Consider the following 18,094-nt stretch of genomic DNA (forward strand, 5'->3'; position numbering starts at 1 on the left):
CTGAGCACACACAGCTCCTGGCTCCATTTCAGGACACAGAATATTCCTGTTTGGCAGATTGTATGACACTAACCTGCCTGGAAAACAATTGGAGTTCAATAATCCAAGTGTGGGCTGCTCCACTCTTTACCCTCCGCAGTAAATAATAGGTCTGGGCACATTTAATTAGCTAATTTGGCCACAGCCAGGACACAAGTGAACTGTTGAGGGATTTGTTTAGGAGAGCTCCTGGTCATTTGCTGGGAAATTAAACAAATCACTGAAATCTCATATGTCTTGTAGGTTTTACCTCAGAGAATAACCAAAGCAGATCATTAGAACAGAATCCTCTAAATTGGCCAGGATTGGCTCATTACCTGGCTGTTGTGTTCAAGCAAACATGATGTTTACTGGGAGAGAAGGAAGAGTTCAGAAATACCTTTTTTTTTTTTTTTTTTTTTTTTGCAGTGCAGATTAATAATATGTATATATTTTTGTCAGGAAGAAAAGCAGAGAGAGCAAAAATAGCTCTCAAGTGAGGCTGCTGCTACTCACTCCCCTGTTCCTGGATCCATGACAGCCATTATGTAACCAAAAGGAAAATTAGATGAAATAAACAGCAGAAGTTAATTGGGTCGATATCAAGTAAAAATATAATTAGTCAAAGTATTTTGTGGCAAAGGCACTGACAGTGTGTGGCTGTTCCTCAGCCTCAGTGGTGAGCAGGGATCCTGCCATGTGTTTAAAACTTATTCATCAAGCATTTCCATGGAAACACACAGATGCATAACCCTTGGATCACTTATTTTGGGAATTGCTGCTCCCAAGGTTCTCTCTGGAGTGAAAACTCAGTCCAGGAGGGGGTAACAAACTGTGGATCTGATCCAGAAACTCTCCACAAAGGAATTCATTCATAGCAGGATGGGGTGAGAGAAAGAAGGAAAGGGCATCTTGCAAAAAAAGAAGAAAAGACAAAAACTTGACCTTAATTTTTTCCTCTCAGAGACTGAGAATTGAGAAATGACAGCACTGGGAAGAGCCTGGAGAGTTTAGAAATGGCCAGATGCCCTCAGGAAGATTGAAATGTCTGCAAGAGTGTCAAATAAATACTGTAATGAGAGAAACCTTGGTTAAACACTGGGTTTGTTGTCCAGAGCTGCCCCCTTACAAAGCCAGATGAGAACCAGCTCCACTACAGCTTCTCCAGGTGAAGAAAAACCCTCCCACATTGGAATTGTCACAAGCTGATCCCACTGACTGTGACAGCAGCTCCCTGCTCCTACAAAATTTGTGGACACTTGACAAAATGTGGCCCTTCCCTCATGCTGTGAAAGCCAGATCAGGCTGGCTGTGATGCACAAATCCACACAGAGCATTTGGAAAGCATCAGTAAAAATTTGCTGTCTGAAGAAAAGTTGTTTCACTGCTCAAAATTTGCTGTCTGAATAAAAGGGGCTTCACTGCTCAAAATAGTTCCACAGGAAATAAACATTGTATGGAAAGCAGGAGCGGTGTGGTGGGAGGGCAGCCCCGGATGTCCCTTCACATTCTTCCTGCTGCCAGGAATAAAATCAGCACCTGGGTCCCCTCCCAGGATAATTTCTGGTAAGAGATGCTCAGACAGGGAGGTTTGGGACATGATTCCCTTTCACAGCAGGGCCAGGAGTAAGGAATATGCTCCAAACCAACAGAATTATCACACTCTTGGTCTCTGTGTCCATGCCAGGCTCTGACTAGGAAGGAAAAGCAAATTATTCATAATGTCTGCAAGATAATGAACCCCATTATATCAGCATTAGTAGTTTAACATAAAGCCTCAAAAGCCAGAGCCTTCAGAGGTTGTTCATAATTATTTGAGGATTCTGTTGCTGCAGTGATGTGATAACTCCTGTGGACTGGAATTTCCTTGGGCACAACAGAGAGCTGAGCATAAAATGTGATGCCTTAACTTCAAATTTTCTGGCTTTGGCTTAAGTCTGCCTCACAAAGACCCTGCAATGCCTTTCGATTGTGTTTTGTCATGCATTGCCCAGCTAATGCAAGCAGGCACACTGTCACTGGCTGGGGGAGTTCCTTCAGAACTGAGGGCCCTGGGACACAGCTCCCAGTGCTGCCACTGCCATCAGCCCTGATAAGGCTCTCCTGAGACACACAGCAAGCTGAAAAGGTGACAGGATGGGGGGCACGGCCTCAAAACATGAAATTGCTCTCAGATTCTGTGCTACTGGAGGGCTTTGAGACTTTCTTTGAAAGAGGAGCAGGTCAGGAGGAGAGACAACCAGGCTACAACCCCTTTTCCCCCGGATATTTCAATAAAACTCTGCAAGGCTCTGTGATCTTTCTCTACAGGTGCTGTGAGACTCCGCACAGGATCTGCTGCACAGCACGTGTTTCTAGGAGTGGAAAAGGTTTTTAGAGCCACACTGACCCAACTGAGAGCAACACTCCATAAAGAATGGCACAAAATCACAGCAGTGCTGCTTTTTAGATGGGATATTGGGAAGAAATCCTTCCCTGTGAGAGCAATGAGGCCCTGGCACAGAGTGGCAAGAGAAGCTGTGATTGCTCCATCCCTGGAAGTGTCCAAGGCCAGGTTGGACAGGTCTTGGAGCAACCTGGGCTAGTGGAAGGTGTCCCTGACCATTTTTGGGGTGGGGACTGGGTGATTTTAAGGTCCCTTTCCACCCAAACCATTCTGAAATTCTCTATTCAAAGTCAAGCACGTGGGCAGACCCACCAGAAGACTTTTCTCTTCACAATCTGGGAGAAGAATGACAGCAGCTAGCCAGAAGAGAAAGAATTAGGTATTCAAGAGCTGAAATTCCTTCAGGAAGAAGCCCCAGAAAACAGAAGGATTTGAAAATCAGTTGAAAACAACAATTACCCCAGACCTCAGCATGTGCTCCATGCAAAACACATTCGATTAAAGCACTCTCCTCCTCAGTGCACTCTTTTTTTCCCTGGCACACAACCATAACAAAGCTATTTATCTCTAAAAGCTGGGAAACTAAAAAAAAAGGCCCAGATCATTAGAGGACAAGGTACACTCGAATTAAAGGCCACAGGCACAGAGAATTCAAATGAAATCTGAAGTACCGTTGGTTTTACGTTGCTGGGAGAAGGACACACAATTCCTTGTCTCATTATCAGCAAGACATTGATTTTCTGTGGAAGTGTGCTTGAATTGCTCTTGATAGATATTACAACTTTCCTTCAACAAGAGGGGGATTGGTTCTTTCTAAAAACTGTTGGCTTTTTTTTAAAAAAAAAAACCCTCCTTGTACTTATTTAATACTTTCCCCACAGCAGTGCAATTGATGGGAAAAAATAGCTCAGCAATAGCTCATTTTCTCTGCTCACCCCCAAGTGAATCCATTGCCTCATTTATATCTTTTATCTCCGTAAGATCTTTTTTGGTGCATAAAAAATTTCATTCATTAAACTGCAAAGGGGTGAGGAGGGAAGGAATATCTGCTTAAACCCATCTTGTGAAATTTAAATATGGGTGTGGGTAGGATGACCTGATAAGAAACGAGAGTTTGCTTTAATTTTATTTTCTGTGTAGCAATAAAATGAGGGTGCTTGGCATTCAATTTTTGTGTTAGCAAAATACAATGGATTTAGCAAAGAACAAGGATGATCATTTTATTGATTAACACAGGAAAAGGTTGTGTGTTGACTTAGAGCAATAACAAGAGGAATAATGACTTCTCTGTGTTTTTTTGTTTTCCATGGCAGCCAACGTCCTGGAAGAAGACTCAATGGAGCAGGACATCGAGAGCCCTGTCACAATCCATCAACCAAAGTTGCCCAAACAAGCGCGAGAGGATCTGCCAAAAAACATCAGCAAGGAATGTGCCAAGAGGAAAATCCAGAGGTACGTTCGGAAAGATGGGAAATGCAACGTCCACCACGGGAATGTCAGAGAGACTTACCGGTACTTGACTGACATCTTCACCACCCTGGTGGATCTCAAGTGGAGGTTCAACCTGCTGATCTTTGTCATGGTTTACACGGTGACCTGGCTCTTCTTCGGCATGATCTGGTGGCTCATTGCCTACATGCGAGGGGACATGGATCACATAGGGGACAGCACGTGGACCCCCTGCGTCAGCAACCTCAATGGGTTTGTCTCAGCCTTTTTATTCTCAATCGAGACCGAAACCACCATTGGGTACGGTTACCGGGTCATCACGGACAAGTGTCCCGAGGGAATTATCCTGCTTTTAGTGCAGTCTGTCCTAGGTTCTATCGTCAACGCCTTCATGGTTGGCTGCATGTTTGTGAAAATATCCCAACCCAAGAAGAGGGCAGAAACCTTGGTTTTTTCTACAAACGCAGTCATTTCCATGCGGGATGGAAAGCTGTGTCTGATGTTCCGAGTAGGAGACCTTAGGAATTCACACATTGTAGAGGCATCAATACGAGCCAAGTTGATCAAATCCAAACAGACAAAGGAGGGGGAATTTATACCACTCAACCAGACAGATATCAACGTAGGTTATTACACAGGGGATGATCGTCTCTTTTTGGTTTCACCACTGATCATCAGCCATGAGATTAACCAGCAGAGTCCTTTCTGGGAGATTTCCAAAGCCCAGTTGCCCAAAGAGGAGCTAGAAATTGTTGTAATCCTAGAAGGAATGGTGGAGGCAACAGGTAACATTTCTTATACTTTGTATGAGGTAAATGCTTTAATTTTAGCAAGGAAAATCAGTGGTTTTGCTTCGTTTTAAAGGAATCACTTCCACAGTCGTTGCGTTTGAAAAAGGAGTTCGTTCTCTGGTGAGCTTCAAAATTAAAAGCATGCCCAGTTTAATTGTCTGTTCCATCTTGCCTAACGGAATTAGTGTTGTTTCTGCTCTGTTTGGAAAATGGGATAGCATCTCTCATTTTCTGAATTTTTCACAGCATGTCACCCAGTTATTTGTCATTCTATTGCAGGAGCAGCTCAACCACAGGGACCTTGTGGGATAAAATTGCTTAGGGAAAAAAACAACAAAAAAAAAATTCAATGCAAAAACTCTGTTTGTGATTAACGTGGAAGCACCGTGGTCCTGCTGCTTCCAATCACCCCTGGGTATCTGCAGAACAACTGCCAGCCCTGTGGCATTCCAGGGCTGGATCCTGTAGGAAGTGATGATCTGTTCAGTTCTTTCTTTTTTTTTCCTTTGCCTGCTCGTTTTCCTTGGTTTTTGTTCTAACATGTAACGTGGGGCTTGTTCCACTCTAGCTCACAAAAGGTCTCATCTGAGTTGGTGTTTCACTGGGGCCCCCACAGGAGTGCACAGAACACTGGAATCTGGAATGTGCAAACAAGGAATGTCGTGTCACCGGAGTTTCGTTGGCTGGGTGGTTGTTACCTGCAATTATGCAGCAGCACAGCAGAAATCATTTGGTGCAAGGGAAAAAAGTGCTTGAAATCCACAGCAAATGCGCCGCTAAAATAATGTTTCTTTTTTGTATTAAAGCCAGAATTATAGGAGGGTACTTTTATCTGTGTTTTAGAAGCTGGAGGTGTTTTTTTCCTGTTAATAACAGCATCAATGCCTGAAATGAGTAAATATAATCAACACACGGGAATGGCTATCATAAAATGAAGATTTGATGTGCTTGGGGGATGAGAAAACACTGATTATAGAATTATAACAATGAGATTTGCCATTTTTCCCCACGACTGCAGCAAAACCCAGGAAAGTTTGAGCACGTGGATTCCACAGCTCTGACAGAGGCACAACCTTTCCAACCCTGACTCCTGTTTTGCAACGGGAGCCAGGAAATAAAGAGCAGTCTCTTACTAGAACATGTGTGTGTGTGTGTTTCACACATCTATTATGTGGTGTCAGAAGAAAACTGCATTTGTCACCATATAATAAACGTGTGAGACAAAAATGGAGCAGAGGGGGGGAAAAAAAAAAACAAAAAAACACAACAAAAAACTGAAGGGAACTTGGCAGGGAATTTGAAGTGGTAAATGCAAGGCTTTCCAGATTTTCCAGGAAGTAGGTGGTACTGAAGAGAAATCAAGATGAAATGTTAAGAGCTCCTGATCTGTGCAGTAGGCACCGACATTTCAAACATCTGCACCACCTTGGGGTGAGACAATGAGGGAATTGCTGTTTGTTCCCTGAAACCATCCTGAGATCTCAGAATTGCAGCTGAAGGAACTTGACATCCCAAGAGGGTGTGGGATATTTTCAGGTTTGCTGAACACTGTGTTTTCCAGCAAAGTGATTGGCAAGTAGTGGCAGAATAAAAAATGTCTCACCAAAACCACCTACAAGATCAAAAGGCAGAATATTCCTGCAGTGCAGCAAATGTGGATTTGTTGGTTTGGAGTCTCATATTTCTTTTTTTGTGATTCCCCCTTCTCTCACCTCATTTTCACCCCTGCACATCCTAGGGCTCTCTCCCAGGGGTTTTATTTGCTGCTCTGGCCTGGCCACCTCTCCCACTCAGCCTCCACTGCAGCACAAACCCCTCAGACTGCTTGGGCTGGCAGGGCTTGAAATAAAATCACATTTGTGGTTATCTCAAACCTCTCCAGTCCTTATCAAGAGAGAAACCGAATGCAGTGATTTGGAAACCCACAGAAGACATCCAGGATTAAAGAGTTTCCCCTGCACTGGATGGGTCCATTTCACATTTTAAACTGTTCTGTTTGGGTGGAGTCTCCTGTTGAGTGAGATATGAGCAGAGGGCATCAAATAGTGTCAGAATTACCAGCACAATTTCTAAAACATATTTGTGCAGAAGTAGCTTCTTGTGCTGTGCTTTGACCCCTGGGACTGACTTGTTTTTGTTGAAGGTACAATCAGTCCAACCTTCTACCAGCACTTGGAATTTTCACTCTTTCAGTTTACAAATATTCACACAAATATTACACTAATATTACAAATGTTTATATTTATTTGCATCCTGGCAAACACTGAAAGCCAATTTAGGCAGTCAAATATTCACCTTTCCTTCTCCCACCGGCTGCAGAGTGAGAGCAGGGAAAGAAGCTGCTCCCAGCAGCAAAGCCCAGCCCTGCACTCCTGCCAGCAGAGTTGTTATGGAATCCAAAATTATAAATTTATAAAAGCTGAAGCCAGGAAAGTGTGATGTCACCTACAGTGTCCTCATTTGGTGTCATTGCTGAGAGATCCAGACCAGACTGAGATTGTGTCATCCATCAGAAAAGCCACTCCCAAATTTGAGCAGGAAAAACAGTCCTTTCTCTGTTTTCAGAGCTTCCCCACTCAGATATAGCTTCAATGAGAAATAAAATGGGAAATGATAAGGGTAAACCTTTGCTAATGTTGTTATTAATTATTGATTCTGCTTAAATTTGACTCAACAGGTAAATGCATTTATAATAATTTCCACCCTAAGTGCTCCAAAATCACATTTATCTGTTGTATGAAATGCAATTTTTATAGATTGTCATGGGAATTCAGCATTTTGTGTTAGGACGGGAAATTAAGAATAATGCATTTTCTTAAATGGCATTAAAATAATGAACCAAATTAAAATTCAGCAGAAAGTTCAACTCAAGCACCCCTTTAATTCCCCATGGAAGCTTTGCCACAACTTCCTGAGATGCAAAAAGAAGTGGATGTGTTTTTTCTAAGGCACATAACAAAGTATTATCCCAGGGACAATCCCTACACCTTGGTTATTCCCATTCTTTCTGCCATGAAAACGAATTTGAGGGAGAATCCTCAGCAAGGCATTTTCCAAAATCATGAAGTCAATCTGATTCCTTCATCCAGCACTATCCAACACTCAAAATAAGGTTGGTTTTTAAAAATATTTGTTATGGATCCTTCCAATATGCATTTTTCTTGATTTATTTATTTACAACAACATTCAAAAATATCTCTTTGGATTCAAAGGATAAAACTTTTGCAAAGATTTATTTCTGTGCTTTCCCTGGTGGTGGTGCACATCTCTCCAGTGTCCAAAAACATTGATTTTGGGACAGCAAAAGCACATTAGGCTGCTGTGGAACCACTGAGGAGCCTTGAGGAATGGGGAAAATAAATCCAACCAAACTTCACTGCAGCTGGAGGACACATCTGGTATTTCCACATTTTGCAGCCCCCATTTCCCAGAGTTTTAAATGTAAAATAATCTAAAGTTAGGAATATTTTATGATAATTGGATCCTAGCCATAGGCTTAAATTTTTTAAGCCTTTTTCACCTGGTGAAATCTATTTCTAAGGGAAGTCTTATCACAAGCAAAGTAGGTATTTTAAAAAATTAAGCAAATGTATAATTCTGATAAGGAAATAGACCCATAAGAAGGAAAGGAAAGCCTTTTAAATTTGGAAGGTGTAGTGGGAAGGTCAGGTAGTGTACAGTAGCAAGAGAAACTGAGAAATAAAATCAGAGAGAGAGAAAGATGAAAAAAAAAGGGGGGAAAAGGGTGAGAAAGAGGAAAAATTCTGAACTAGACTTGTGAAGTTGTATCTGGCCAGTGGGATGCACTTGGTGACACTCGGGCAATTCCCTCTGCCTAAAAATAAAAATTTGAGCATTGAACAGTTCCAAGGAAATAAAATGATCTGCACATTTGTAGCTGTCAAAAGGAAAAACAAAAAACCAAGCAACAAAGCCAGCCAGAGAACTTCAGGTTCAGAGGGATAATTTTACAAATAAACTCAGAATAGGGTGCATTTATAATTCTGACACTGGGGCAGCTTTGAGAGCAGCATCTGCAGGAGGTTTTACAGGCACAGAAACAACCACACTTGCCAGCTGTGGAAAACACGTGTGCAGAGCAATAAAATGTTCACTTGGATGGTTATTTATACAGTAAACAGTGTTATCAACCAGACAAATATTGTATAAAGCTGTTGCCCTCTTCACTGCAGCCCCTTTGACTGACTGGTTTATTGTGGGTTTGATTTCTCTGGGATGAAATGCTGTGTTTACCCCTTGGCCTTGCCCAGTCCTAGCAAATATCTCCCTCTGATATGGATTTAAGCAGTTCCAACCCTTCAAAACCTCTCAGCAGACTCTGCTCTCTCTCCAAATAAAAATTGCTGGGGTCAGAGTTTCTCACTTGAATTTTCTACTGCTCTTCAAGGAAGAAATGTTTATCCTCTCCAAGTGCTTCTTGAGGGCACGGAGGTGACAGGAAGAAAAACACCAGGATTTCTCCCACCTGAGTGCTCCTGCAAGACAAAGCACAAGAGTGGGTTTCATTGTGCTGCAGGATGTGACTGAAATGCAGTTTGAGCAGGGCCAGGAACAAGTGGCTTCTGCTCCAAACGGGATCATCTTCATTCCAGAAATGATCAGAGCACAAGGGCTCTCCAGGCTGCAGCTTTCCTTTCTATTTTTAAGGGTTTTAACATCTCCTGCTGCTGGGTGCCAGACTTGGACAAGGTTTAACTTCTCACACATCCCCACTTCCCTGGAGCTGCCAGCAATCCCTTTCACTTCCATCCCATTTTAATTTTACCGAGTCTAACAAAGAAGCATTCCACTGTTATTTATTCTCACACAGAAAATTACAGGCATTAGCAGGAGGGGAGTGCTAAATGCCAGCAGGGAAAGGAACTCCCATCTCATTTCATGTTTCCTTCAGGAAGATTTCCCTACAGGTGGAAAAAGATGAGTTTCATTGCTGAAGAGGATTGTGAGACTTAGAGGAGGCAATTGCAATTTCACAATAGTCAAAGCTACGAGGAATAGCAAGAAATCAGGCAGCAGTGTTTGTGGGAAATAAAAAGGAGGTGCTGATTAGGAATATTTCAGCTAAAGTGTTGCTGTATCTCACTTTCAGGGAAAAGGGATTACACATTTGTTTAACAGCTTTACTCTCTGGGTAGTGCTGTACTTTGCAAGCCTGTTATGAATGTTTGAGAATGGCTTTTTGTCCATCTCTCACACCTTCCTCACCAATTAATTCCTCAGCTCTTCACAACTCCAGCTGCTCCCTCAGCCCTAAGTGTTCAAATATAATATTCAGATTCAAGCAGTAACTCATACTAAAAGGTAAGATCTCTAAAAGACAGGTATTTAGGGATTACCTAACAGATCAGATATTACGAAATAATTCTGTGCTGACCACATATCAGACTTGCTCCAGAAGAGCTTCATTTTGCCCCTCCTGTCTTTGCAATCCCTCCAAGATCTCTCTGGGCATGGACAAAGGGCAGATCCCAGTTCTTTCCATATTCCCACAGCCTCCCCTGTCAGCACTGTTCCTTCCAAGCACAGAGAGGTGCCCCAAAATCCTGGTTTTGCTCATCACTGCTGAGCCTACACAGGTTATTCCCTGCAGGGTTCATGATCTCCACAGCCAGAGCAATGACAGGATCCCAAAATTTGCTTTACTCTGGCCCTGCTCCTGTTTTCCAGACAGGAAGGCACAGTGGGAAGCTGGGCTGTCACCCTCTTCATTGACCATTAAATCCTGTGATTCCAGACACTAAAGCTCTTCCTAAAATCCTCTGATTCCAGTCACATAAATTCTTCTTACATTACCGTGATTTCAGACACTCAAACTCTTCTTCCTAAAATCCTCTGCTTCCAGATGCTTAAACTCTTCCTAAAATCCCACGATTCCAGACACTTAAACTCTTCTTAAAATACTGTGATTCCAGACACATAAACTCTTCCTAGAATCCAGAGATTCCAAACACCTAAACTCTTCTTGCTAAAATCCTGTCATCCCAAACACTTAACTCTTCCTAAAATCCTCTGATTCCAGTCACATAAATTCTTCTCAAAACCCTGTGATTCCAGACATCTAAACTCTTCCTAGAATCTCATTATTCCAGGCTATTAAATTCTTCCTAACATCCTCTGATTCCAGACACTTAAACTCTTACTAGAATCCTGTTATTCCAGACACCTAAACTCTTCTTCCTAAAATCCTGTGATCCAAAATACTTAAATTCTTCCTAGAACCCTGTGATTCCAGACACTTAAACTCTTCCTAAAATCCTGTAATTCCAGACATATAAACTCTTCTTAAAATCCTGTTTCCAGACACTTAAACTTTTCTTAAAATCCTGTGATTCCAGATGCTTAAAGTCTTCCTAAAATCCTCTGATTCCAGTCAGAATTTAAGAAATTCTTCTTAAAACTTCATTATTTCAGACACTTAAACTCTTCCTAGAACCTCATGATGCCAGACACTTAAAATCCTCTTAAAATACTGTGATTCCAAACCTAAAGTTTTCCTAAAACCCTGTGATCCAAAACACCTAAACTCCTCCTAAAATCACGTGATTCCAGACACTTAAATTCTTCCTAAAACCCTGTGTTTCCAGACACTTCCACACGTCCTAAAATCCTGTAATTCCAGATACTCAAACTCTTCCTGAAATCCTGTGATCCTAGACACTTAAACTTTTCCTAGAATCCTGTTATTCCAGACACCTAAACTCTTCTTCCTAAAATCCTGTGGTCCAAAACACTTAAACTCTTATTAAAATCCTCTGATGCAAAACACTAAAACTTCCTGGAACCCCGTGATTCCAGACACTTCAACTCTTCCTTAAATCCTCTGATTCCAGACACTTAAATTCTTCCCAAAATCCTGTGATTCCAGACACCTAAATCTTCCTAAAATCCCATGATTCCAGACATTTGAACTCTTCTTAAAATCTGTGATTCCAGACATAAACTTTTCCTAAAATCCTATGATTCCAGACACTTAAACTCTTCTTAAAATACTGTGATTGCAGACACCTAAAGTCTTCCTAAAACCCTGTGATTGCAGACACCTAAACTCCTTAGGTGTCTCCTTAAAATCCTGTGATTCCAGACACCTAAACTCTTCTTAAAATCCTATGATTACAGACACTTAAACTCTTCTTAAAGTCTGTGATTCCAGGCATATAAACTTTTCCTGAAATCCTGTCATTCCAGACACATAAACTCTTCTCCCTAAAATCCTGTCATCCCAAACACTTAAATTCTTCCTAAAATCTGTGATTCCAAATGCTTAAACTCTTCCTAGAATCTCATTATTCCAGACACTTAAACTCTTCCTAAAATCCCATGATTCCAGACACTTCAAGTCTTCCTAAAATCCTGTGATTCCAGATACTTAAACTCTTCCTGAAATCCTGTTATTCCAGACACCTAAACTCTTCTTCCAAAAATCCTGTAATCCAGAACACTTAAACTCTTCCAAAAATCCTGTGACCTAAAACACTTCCAGTCTTCCTAAAATCCTCTGATTCCAGACACTTAAACTCTTCTTCCTAAAATCCTGTGACGCAAAACACTTAAACTCTTCCTAAAATCTTGATTCCAGACACTAAACTCTTACTAAAATCCTGTGATTGCAGACACCTAAACTCTTCCTAAGATCCCATGATTCCAAACCCTTCCTAGAACCCTGTGATTCCAGACCCTTGATCTCCTCTGCTTCCAGCCCAATCCCCAGCTGGCAAACCCAAGGGAGGATGCTGAGCCCATCCTTATCCTAAATAAAATATTTTGCTGGTATTTCTAATTTTAGGCTTTCCCTTTTGGGTTGTTACCTGCCTGCAGAGGACGGTGGTGAAATCCCAGCACGGATTCGGGTCAGGGCAGGGTCTCACCCCTGGAATTTTGCTGGAATGAACTGATTCTTTCAGGCTGATCACCTTGTTTGCTCAGCTTGATTTCCAGATATGAAGTCTGTCTGGGTAGCCTGCAGTTCAAAAGCCTGGGAAGTATTTTTGGTGAACTTTGCTCCCTCCCATATTTCTAAAAGATCTTTTCTCTTCTCTCCGTGGTGCTTATCTACTTCCAGCTGTATAATATTCTTTCCTCCTGTCTCCCTGAATTGTAATGAAGGATAAAATGAAGGTTTTTAAGAAGAGTTGAAGTGTCTGGAGTCACGGGATTTTAAGATTTTTAGTGTCTGGAATCACAGGATTTTAAGATTTTAAGTGTCTGGAGTCACGGGATTTTAAGAAGGGTTAAAGTGCCTGGAATCACTTTGCATTACACACCCTGATAACCAGAAGGCCCCTCTAAAATTACAGATATTTACATCTGTTTCTAAAGAATGTGAGCAGAAAGATTACTCACCTTCAGCAGAAAGTTGTCACAAAATTGAATAGAGCAGCAGCTGTAAAGCCAGAAGTGACCTCAAAGTTTAAAGAATGAGCAAAGTTGTGAGTCAAAGCAGAAAATCAAACTCAGCAGTTGATAGATTAAAAAGAACAAGGCTGTGGACTGCAGAAACACCACTGGCTACATAAAGGACATGAAAAAATACAGAAAATTCATGAGTTTAAATTTTTTATCCTAGAAAGCAGCTGCCAGCACTAAAAACTCCCATCGTGGCACAGTTCTTGGGATACCCAAGGCCTCTGAAAAAAGTCCTCAAGGGCTTTAAGGAAAAACAAATCACAAAAAGTTGCAGTGATCCCAGTGGTCTCAATCACAGCATTCCAAGGAAAATCAAAGTTTGGACTCCCTGCCCTTCCTCACTCACTCCCTTTCCTTCATTCCCAATATTCCCAAGAATGATTTAAAGAAAGTCACAATTCTCTCCAAGATTTCTTTTCTTCCTGATTTTGACACTTTTTCCTTAGTTTGGATTTCTGTAGAATGGCATAAACCTCTATCTTTAAAAAGTAGGATTTTAATAAATACAGGATTGTTAAATATGAGATATCCCATTCTTACAACTTACACCAGAATGAAACCTGATTTAAAGAAACATCCAAAACAAAGCAGAAAGGAAAGAGATTGATCTCCAAAACCAAATTTCCAGTGCTTATGAAGAACATGTTTGAGACACCTGAGGAATGCTAAAATTTGATTTAGAAAAATAAATTCAGAGGGAATATTTGGCTGAATTCCATAAACCTCCCAGAAATGAGTAGTGGGGAGTGTAACTCACACTCTGGGGTATTTTGTAGGCTCCTCCCAGGAGTTTGAATTTACAAAGTGATGAGCTGGACAAATAATTTCCACTGGCAGGTCTGATCAGGATTTATCTCCCACCAGGAGCAAGGTGAGGTCAGAGCCCCCAAATTTCTTGTGGAGGACCTTCCATGGCAGGGGTCAAGGCTAAAAGGGGAGCCAAAGTTCCAGAGATTTGTCAGGAACAGAGTTGGAAGAGGGTGAAAATACCCAAGAGGATACCAGGATGTGCCTGATATCACAAAAGTGGATAGAAATCCCCTCCAGCCTAAATTTGCCTGTGATTATAAAACTCCAAGCTGGCTCCTCCTTGGTTTTAATAACTGTGAAGAATTGAATGGCTTTGAAAAATTCATACCCCAGCTCAGAGCTTTCATTGTTCTCCTCTGTCACCATTGAAAAAATTGTGGATTATGTATCTTTAACATCTTTTTGCCCCTCTGGAGGTTGAGATGAGTGTCCAGCGTGGGTTGGCCATGGATTGGCTGCTCCTCTCTCCTTGGGAGAGGCTCCCTGTGATTCCAGCTGCCAGCAAAATAACCCAGCTACAAACAATTGCTGAATTGTCATTATTATCAATATTATCGTTATTATCATCACAACTGTGTCTAACAGGACTTCCAGCCTTAAACAACATCAAGGTTGACAACTTTGATTCCCCATTTCTGACTGCTGCAGACCAATGTGAGCTGGGGAGAGAGGGAGAGAGAGAGAGGGGGACTTCCCTAAAGAAAAATAAATCCATCTGACTGTGGCAGAGCTGCCAGGCACCACCAGAACAAAAAAAGATTCAAAGATTTATGAGTCAGCCACTCCAATTAAATTGTGCTGGCACTTTTTTTAACCAGCCATTAGCTGCTTTTTTTTCTTTTTCTTTTTTTTTCTTTTCTTTTTTTGCAACCTTGCATAGTATTAATTTATTACACTTAGATTCTCCAGAGTGGGAAAAACCCCCATCCATTTTCATCGTTTTCCAATTCTGTTTCCATTAACCCCTTTTTCCAGTGGGAAGACAACAAATTAGCCACTTTTTCAGGTATTAAGTGCAGCAATGAGTCTCCAGCTGCCAATAGGGCTGTGACAGGTGCCATGAAAAAGTGCAGAAGAGTCCAAAGCCAAAGGTTTTGAGGCAGTCAAAGGTTCCTGTCTGGCCAAAAATCTGCTTCAAAGGCAGCAGCCCCAGCTCCACAGCTGTGAAGGGGAGGAGGTTTTGCTTTGCATTTTAAGGAAAATGCTCTTTTCCCACCATGAGTCAAGGGCTGAATCTCCTCCTTAAGGCACTCCCATCAGGGCTTGATCACAACTAAACCAGGATTTTAAACCCTTCATAATTAGTCAAGACCCAAGGTTTAAGACATAAAATATTAATTTTAACCCTGCTACATCTTCCTTTACCCTCCAAAGGGATATAAAATACCCATCAATCATTCAAAAGCCACCAGAGATAGAAATTCAGTCCAAAACCATCTAAGGTTTAATGCACAGTTTTGATCCAAAGCCCTCCCAAAGCTGTGGAGCAGCACTCAGTCTCTGGTGGCCTCTGAATTGGGACCCTGAAGGGCTGAACTGAGCTGTGCTGTGCCTGTCAGCTCCTTAATGGCCTCAGAGAAAAAGCAATTAAGGCTCTAATTAAGAGGCAAATGGAAGGTTAGAAGCAGATGAATGTTTATAATCTGGATAAAGTGCCCACACTGGAAGTTTTGGCTTTGCAAGGTCTGAGGTGACTTCACAGCCATGGGAGGAGGAAGGGTGGATCCATGCAGAGTGTCCTTCCCTCAGGAAATCTGTCCTGCAGAGGGATGGAAAGAGCCATTCCACAGGGACAGACCCAGAAATCCTGAGATTTTTCATTGTACAAACTGTCCATGGCAAACAGAGACACTGGAATGGACAAAAATTTCTCAGTCCATGGAAATTCTCCTCCCTCTTTTGCCCTTCCTTGGGTTCTGAGTTCATCCCTCCCACCATGCTTTCCATCTATCATCTGTGGTTTGATGCTTAATCTGCCATCAAGGAAGGAACCAAAAGCCAAAATTCCAGCAGGTGTAGCAGGTCCATTACAAATATGGGCAAAGAATTCCATTGGAAAGATAACAGAATAAATAACCCCATAAATATGGGCTAAGAATTCCATTGGAAAGGTAACAGAACAGGAGCAGAGATTTCTGGAAACACAGATCTCAGGGCTGATTCTCTTTATGGCAGCCAAGACAGAGATCACATCTCTCCCAAAACTCTTTTCATTATATTCTATAAATATCACACCCAGCAGAACAGAGTAACATGGTAAGGAAAAAAAAAATTAAAACATTTCCAGGAGTTCCCCTGAATTTTTTTTTGTGCAGATTAAACTCTTTCACTTTTTGCTGGCAGGATCCAGGAGACAGAGAATCCTAAAATTTCAAAGTAATCTTCTGAACAGCCTCTAATGGGGAAAAGACACCAGCCAAGCTTTACTGATGTCTACAAAGTGGCCAGAATCCAATGCACAGAAAGCTTTAAATAATCAGAGCAATTTCTGCCCAGCACCTTCCCCCCAAGGGCTGCACCACAGCCAGGGCACGAGGGGCTGGGGCTGTTCACCCCTCGCTCTTCAGCCAGCTCTGATTTCCAGCTTTACCCACTGGGACATGGACACAGCCTGAGGGCAGCACAAAATGAGCCTGAGCATCCTTTAGGGGCTGAAACAAATCCCCAGGGATGCAACAGCTGCCAAGACAGAGGTGGAAATTTGAGGGTAAAGGGGAGCTGTGGGACTGAGGAAAACTGGGAAAGGATTAAAAAGGAAAAAATGGAGGAGAGTAGGGTTGGATGGGATATTGGGAATGAGGAATTGTTCCCTGGCAGGGTGGGCAGGGCTGGGATGGAATTCCATCCCTGGCAGTGCCCAAGGTCAGGTTGGACACTGGGGACAGTGGGAGGTGTCCCTGCCATGGCAGGGGTGGCACTGGGTGACCTTCAGGGCCTCTTCCAACCCAAACCATTCCATGACTGGACAATATTTTATCAATATCATCCATGTCAGGTAACCAGGCCCTTCTCTCCCCCCCTCAGCATCCCACAGGCACCTGGGAGAGGTGAGGACACCAAAATCTGTGCACCACTCTTCAGGGATGCAGGAGGGACCCCAGGGAACCCCCAGAACTCCAGGCAGTGCTTAGAGAGCTGGAGTAGAGACATCCTTCAGTGTCAATTCCCCAAAATTGCAGAGGGGCATCAGCATCCCCAGGCTGATGTCAGGATCCCCAGCACAGGGATGTCACAGGGAGAGCAGTTCCCTTCATCCAGACACCTTCTGGGTGAACACAGCACCACAAAACCTTATCTGCACTATTCTACTTACTGCAGGACTGCAGGAGATAAGGAAAAATCCATTTTAAAGCAATTTCATGGAGGATGGCCATAACTTACTCAAATGGACAAAACACACAACTTACCTGTAGGTTGTTTGGACAAAAGGAGAAGAAAAGAGCAGGAGGAGCAGGTGTGGTGGCACAAAAATGACACTTGGTGTGCAACTGGGGCTGTTAAAGCCCAGAAAATGCAGGTTGTGCTATTAATCCATGCTGGTGTTTTATAATATGTGTTATAAAGTGTTTATCATGAGACCCCGTGCCATCACACTGGAAGGAAATGATGAAACCATGCTGATATAAAGAGGATATTCCAAGCAGGTGGTGGCATTAGGCAGCAACTGTGTTTTCCATAGATGTCGTGTAATTACAGTCAGCTCAGGCTGGGAAATCTTGTAAAAAAGTATTATTTGTGCTGGGGTAGTTCCCTTCTGTTCTCCAGGCTGTAAAATCTTGCTTTTTTTTCATTATTGTGAGCCCAAAGGCTTGGTGTTAAAGAGACCCTGGGAACAGTTGGAGTCTGTCAAGGAAGAAATGTGATTTTCTCAGTGAGTTTTGAGCCACAGATTGCTGGAAAAGCTCTGAGTTCATAAGATTGCAATAAACACCAGGAAAAGGCCACTCAAATGCACATGGTCACTCAAATCCCAGGCAAAATGAGTAACAGGGTCCTCTAATTCTTTTTGTGGATGTGTGGGAAGAAAGGTTGGAGGAAAACAGAGGGATTGATATAAATCAGAACTCATTTCTAACACAGAGCACCTCGTGGTTGTAATTTGGGTTAAGGTTTAAATCAACCAGTTCCTCCACTGTAGACTCAGAGACCAATAATTGTGCTGAGAAAGGAAGTATCTGCTCAGTATAAAGCATTTTCAGCTCAAATTATGGTTTAT

At 42.3% G+C, this 18,094-nt stretch overlaps 1 protein-coding gene across 2 annotated transcripts in view; it reads left to right on the forward strand.

Moving 5' to 3' along the window:
- KCNJ6 (potassium inwardly rectifying channel subfamily J member 6) overlaps window positions 1–18,094 on the forward strand; it is a 174,949-nt gene that overhangs the window by 132,227 nt on the left and 24,628 nt on the right. Inside the window, exons 1-2 of one of the 2 annotated variants that reach the window (XM_059493873.1) lie at window positions 1,123–1,186; window positions 3,718–4,638. In XM_059493873.1, the coding sequence (XP_059349856.1) occupies window positions 1,156–1,186; window positions 3,718–4,638 (952 nt within the window). In that variant the 5' untranslated portion in view covers window positions 1,123–1,155. Of the gene's footprint in view, window positions 1–1,122; window positions 1,187–3,717; window positions 4,639–18,094 lie in introns of those variants that run through there. The other variant, XM_059493874.1, reaches the window with a different exon arrangement.

Source organism: Ammospiza nelsoni, chromosome 2 (genome assembly GCF_027579445.1).
Source record: "Ammospiza nelsoni isolate bAmmNel1 chromosome 2, bAmmNel1.pri, whole genome shotgun sequence".
NCBI lineage: Eukaryota > Metazoa > Chordata > Aves > Passeriformes > Passerellidae > Ammospiza > Ammospiza nelsoni.